At 55.4% G+C, this 5,410-nt stretch overlaps 1 protein-coding gene across 6 annotated transcripts in view; it reads right to left on the bottom strand.

Moving 5' to 3' along the window:
* BRD1 (bromodomain containing 1) overlaps positions 1 to 5,410 on the bottom strand; it is a 57,032-nt gene that overhangs the window by 35,598 nt on the left and 16,024 nt on the right. For all 6 annotated transcript variants that reach the window (XR_001160994.2, XM_003783100.3, XM_023509288.1 and 3 more), the window contains exon 2: positions 1,332 to 2,712. Coding sequence is in view for 5 of the 6 variants with exons in the window: in XM_003783100.3 (XP_003783148.1) it covers positions 1,332 to 2,698 (1,367 nt within the window). In the remaining variant the exon portion in view is untranslated. The remainder of the gene's footprint in view (positions 1 to 1,331; positions 2,713 to 5,410) is intronic.

Here is a 5,410-nt window from a genome sequence, read left to right as displayed (position 1 = left end):
AACTGCAGTAACAAAAAAATAGTGGGGTGTGTTGGCGGGCGCCTGTAGTCCCAGCTACTTGGGAGGCTGAGGCAGAAGAATCGCCTAAGCCCAGGAGTTGGGAGGTTGGTGGAGCGACTCCGCTGCACTCTACCAAGGGCGAAAAAGTGACTCTGTCTCTACAAAAAAAAAAAAAAAAAAGAGGAGCAGGCCAGCAAGAGGACACAATCAAAGGCTGGGAGGCAGACCCAAGCTACTTAGTAAAGAGGGCCCTGGGTCACACTCAAGAGGGGAAGGGTGCCCTTGGGTCACACCTGAGGTGGGCAGGGGCCCTGGGTCACATACAAGAGGGGCAGGCACACTGGGTCACACAAGAAGAGGGGTGGGTACCCTGGGTCACACTCGAGAGGGTCTGGCCTACCCACAGCAAGCTTCCACCTCATGCTGCTGAAGACCTGTGCTCTAGGTCTGAAGGCCTGACGCAGACCAGATGAAGTCCGCACGTCAAAGGAAATAGTCAGTAAAACAACAAGGTCCGCAAAAAGGCCAGAGAGGGGCTCACACCTGTGATCCCAATATTCTGGGAGGCCTGAGTTCAAGTCCAGCCTAGGCAAGGGCGAGACCTGGTCTCTTAAAAACAGTCAGGCATTATGGCAGGTACCTATAGACCCAGCTACTTGGGAGGCTGAGGCAAGAGATTCACTTTAGCCAGTGGTTCTCGACCTGTGGGTCGCAACCCACAGGAACTGTATAAAAAGGGCTGCATTAGGAAGGTTGAGAACCACTGTCTTAAGCTCAAGAGTTTGAGGATGCTGTGAGCTATGATGTCACAGCACTCTACACAAGGTGACAAAGTAAGACACTGTCTCAAAAAAAAAAACAAGTTTGCATGAAAGGAAGGAGGTCCCCACAGTTGCTTTCCCCCCACCTCAGCTTCTGTCCCATGCAGCACAGGACTTCTGGTTACCAAAACACTTTTTAAAAATCCTGTAAGTTTCCGAAGTTCGGATGGGGGAATGCAGGGAATAGCATCTTAATGTGTTAAAGATGGTAACAAAACAGGGACACTGATGCCTGCAGACCCTAACTAAGTGAATGCCAGTGTGGCCACAGTGACCAGGACTGTCAGGCTTACCCTGGGAGGCCAACACAGTGTTAAGGAAGCCATCAATTCTCACATGGCTGCAGACTAGAATCTTCTGCATTATCTATGCCCCCCAGTGATGTGGCGAGTAGACAGGACCACAGGACATGCAATGGGAGCAGCCAGGAGCCTTGCAGGGTGGGGGGACTTCCGTGTCCCACCCTCTCCCTCTAGGCCACTCCTCCAGCCTGTGTGTGGACGCACTTACCTCTGCGGAGGAATGTATGGGGCACACACGGCCGGCAGGACAGCACAGGGCTCGGCCAGCACTTTCTTGGCCTTTTTCGCCTTCTTCCTGACCTTGGACGTGGACCTGACTGCTTTGACTGAGCTCTCTTTACGACAGACACCGTTTTTCATTTCAACATCCCCATAAATGTTCAGGGGCCTCCGAGTGCAGCCAGGAGGTGTGTGCACATCACAGTAGGCGGTCTTTCTGACTGAGAAGGTGGTACTGCCTCCAGCCAGCTCCTTCACAGGCTCCATCTTCATGTAGAGGCCGGCCCTCTGGGCACATGTCACATGGAAAGCCGTGTAGCAGTTGGCCTTGTGGCACTGAATACAGGCACCCACACCCTTCTGCTTACAGAGGTAGCATGTCAGTTTCCACCGGGCGGGGGGGATGTTCCTCACACCATCAATGGGCTCGATGAACACCGTGTTGGCAAAGCCGACCTCTGGGATCCACAGGGCACACACCACGTGGCCCCAGCGGTCGTCGTCCGTCTTTTTGAAGGCACCACCCTTGTTGGGGCACAGCACACAGTCAGCCGGCCGGGCCCGGGACTGCAGGCAGTGGCGGCACAGCCACTGGCCCTCAGGAATGTAGGGCACCCCATAGCACTCCTGGTGCACAGCCAGGTTGCACATGTCACAGAAGAGGATCACATTGCTGTTCTGACACTCGCCGTCCATGCAGATGCAGCACACGGCGTCCTCATCGATCAGGGACTGTTGTTCGCCCTGCTTCTGGTTTTCGCAGTACGACTCCTTCTCAAAGCGGTCCATCAGAAACTCGAACATGCTCTGCGACACGGCAGACACACAGTCGCCTCTGCGCTTCTCGTTGACGATCTCCAGCCAGGCATAGTCCTCTTCATCCATGTCGTACTCCACCTCATTATCCAGCTCCTCCGCTGACTTCTCGATGAACTTGTAGTACACAGGGGGCCTCCGGGGCGCCGAAGGGGGGCTGTACTCCACAATGCGCACCTTGGGCTCAGGGAGGGCGCTGGCTGAGGCTGCAGTGCCATGGGCACTGGGGAGGGCTTCGTTTTTCTTTTTGACTCTGTTGTTTTTGTGACGCTTAGTTCTCAAGCACACGGGTGGCCTCTCGCTATTCTCCTTATTGCTGTTGCATTCGCTCATCTCTTGCGCAGTGAGGTCATCTTCTAGTATGATCTCCAGGGGATCAAAAATACTGATCCGGTGCAGGCGCCCTTCAATTTCTATCTCGACCATTCTCTGAGCTTGCGCGTAGGTCAGTGTCTCTCGTGTGGGGGAGTGTTTAACACTGCACGGGGAAGAGGGGTGCCTCGCTGCAGAGCCTCGATGGCATCGCCCTTTCCTCCTCATTTGGTAATGATTACCTGAAACGAAGCCAAGGGTAAAGTTAGCTCCCTCCAGGGTGACAAACGACTTGAGAAAACCATGAAGGTAAACTGGGCTAGCCACCTAATCAACTCATCACTCAATCAAAATGAAACTCACAGCTCACAAAACACTCATCCCAAAACTAACCATCAGATGCGACCACCCTGACAGCTTCCTTGAAGGGCCTCACAGTGACCCCAGGATCAGAGGACAGAGCGGTGGCACCATGAGGACCGTGGGAAGCAGCCATCCAGGCCTCTGCTAACCCAAGTCCCTCTAGGCTGCTAGAACCCACCACTCACCAGTCACACCAACAGGCTGCAGAACTGACAGCAATGCCCTCCAGAGTGGCATCCCAGGCCAGAGACCCCCATAGCAGAGCTGCTTTGTTGGCAAACAGGGGGTCCTCCAGAAGCCCACACACAGGGCTGTGCCCGTGAGGCAGGCACACACAGTGGCTACTTGGTTCTACCAAGCACTTCCCCAAAACCATTCTTTTCCCTCCCCATTGTAGCCGAGGAGGTGCCCTTATGAGCCCAAGGGCACCTTCTGTCCTGTAGCATTTCCTCCTGGGGGGGGGGTCAAGAGCACGAGGAGGGAGGGAACAGACCACAGCCTCTCTACACACGTCTCCCACAACCACACCGAGGCACAGGGCACCAGCCACACCAGGATCCAAGAAGGCAGCTCTGTACTGGTCTCAAGAGACATCTTCACCCAGGAAGGTCTGCAACTCAGCTTCTGCAGCACCTTGGCAGTGACGACCATGGAAACCCCCACAGGCCCAGCCAGCCTGCCTCTTCCCTCAATGGCACTCTTTAGCCCTGGCTTGACCAGAGTGCTGGCCATGTCCTACTTGTTTTCAAGCAATCCCAGGTACATAGGACACTCTGCCCACTTTCTGAAACACTTGGAAATAAGATGCCCTGCTCCTGCCCCATGGCAAGTGCCAGATCCCCCAAAGCCCCCCCACTGCCTGTAGAGTCCCTGACTGTGAGCACCTGAAAACCTGGCCACAGACATCTATGAGGATGTGCTGTTTTCACAAGTGGGCAAAACCAGTGACTAACAGCCTGTACCACCACCTCCTTGTGCCGGAGGCCTCCACTGTCTGAACTACCAACTGCTACTATGTGCAGTCTTCCCTGGGGTGGCCTGGTGTCCAGGTCCTCACCCGAAGACCTGCCAACTCCAGACCACCAGCCGCAAAGGTAGCACCGTGGCCAACAATGAGTACTACTCAGCTCTTCCCTCCAAACCACCATACTTTACTGACAGGGAGCAAGATGATTGTTAGAGAATGACTCACAAGCAAATGCTCCGAGCTGAACCTGAAGCCCCACAGCTGCATCTGGCCCTGCCATGTCAGAGAAGACCAGCATCGGGCTCTGGGGTGCATGAGGCAGCCTGACCCCAGAATACTGGTCTTCAGGAAAAGCCCTCCGAGAGCAGGCTTCACTCTCCAAGTTCCAAAAGGAAATCCCAGCAGATCCCAAGTACAGTTTTTAAGACAGACCCTTCAGACTGGGTTTTTCTCTTTCTGAGCCAAGTAGAAATGCATATTTGATGCTGAAATTGGTAGCAATTCCCTATGAAAAGGAATCTGAAGAACCCAACTCACCTGAATCTCCGGGGCCTCCAGGAGCCCCCTCAACCCTGGATTCCAGGGGAGCCACCAGCAAAACCACCCAGCTGGCCTTGGGCCCCTTGCAGCAGCCCCTGCCACCACTCCCAGGGTGAGGAGATGCTGCCCCCAGATGTCAGCAGCACAGCCTGCTCTGAGGGGATGCTAACACACCCAGGGACTTCACATGTTATTATGGAGGTGGGGCAGAAGCAACAGCTGGTTACTCACCAGATTAAAAGCAAACATGTAATTTTCCCCTCTGCAGCAAAGTACCAAGAGCTCTAACTATAACCAGCCCTGCAAAACCCACACTCTACCACAGCACTGAAGCTGCTTAACCATTTTCCACAAGAGAACGAATCTACACCCTGATCCCTCTGTAGTCGTAAACGTACCTGTGATGGAGGAAAGGGCCTCAGCAGCGCTGGGAGATGTGGGGGAGAGACCCACAGCCGCTGCCGCCCTGCACTCCCCACCCAGAGCCCAGCCCTCCTCAGGAGGAGCAGGGTGACATGCACCCCGATGAACCGATGAACCGTCACACACACAGGCTGGGAAGCCCGCGGGCAGCACTGACACAGCTCGGCTCCAATCAGTTCATTTCCTGCCTGCTTCAGACCAGCCATTGAAACCCTGGGGGGGGCATCACACCCTCTCTCATGAAGCAGGGCAGCGAGGGCAGAGCAGGTGCCGGCCCGCGCCGCGCCGTAAAAGACACCGAATCCCACGAACCAGGTACTGACCGCGGCATTAAAAACAGCCCCAGGCAGGGTGAGCTTCCCAGGGTGACAGGAACCTTCTCCACGGGAGGGAGATTTGTTTTCTGGGGTGTGTCAATTTGTCAAACTCGACGTACGCTCGTAGGAGCTGCGCTATGTGTGAATTATGCCCCAGCAAAGTTACTTCTCCCGAAAGGCCCAGACAAGCCGAAAGCCGGGACACGCGCACGCGGGGCGCCCGTCGCGGAGCACGTCCCCACTCACAGGGACTTTCTCGTCTTGGCAAAACAAACCGAGCCGCTGTTACATAATGCGACGGCCGGGCACGGTGGCGGCTCCCGGCCGGGC

The sequence above is a fragment of the Otolemur garnettii genome, unplaced genomic scaffold (assembly GCF_000181295.1).
Source record: "Otolemur garnettii isolate 467f Iridium unplaced genomic scaffold, OtoGar3 scaffold00007, whole genome shotgun sequence".
NCBI classification, from domain to species: Eukaryota; Metazoa; Chordata; class Mammalia; order Primates; family Galagidae; genus Otolemur; species Otolemur garnettii.
Note: the sequence above shows the minus strand (reverse complement) of the source record. Positions and strands in the feature narration are given on the sequence as shown.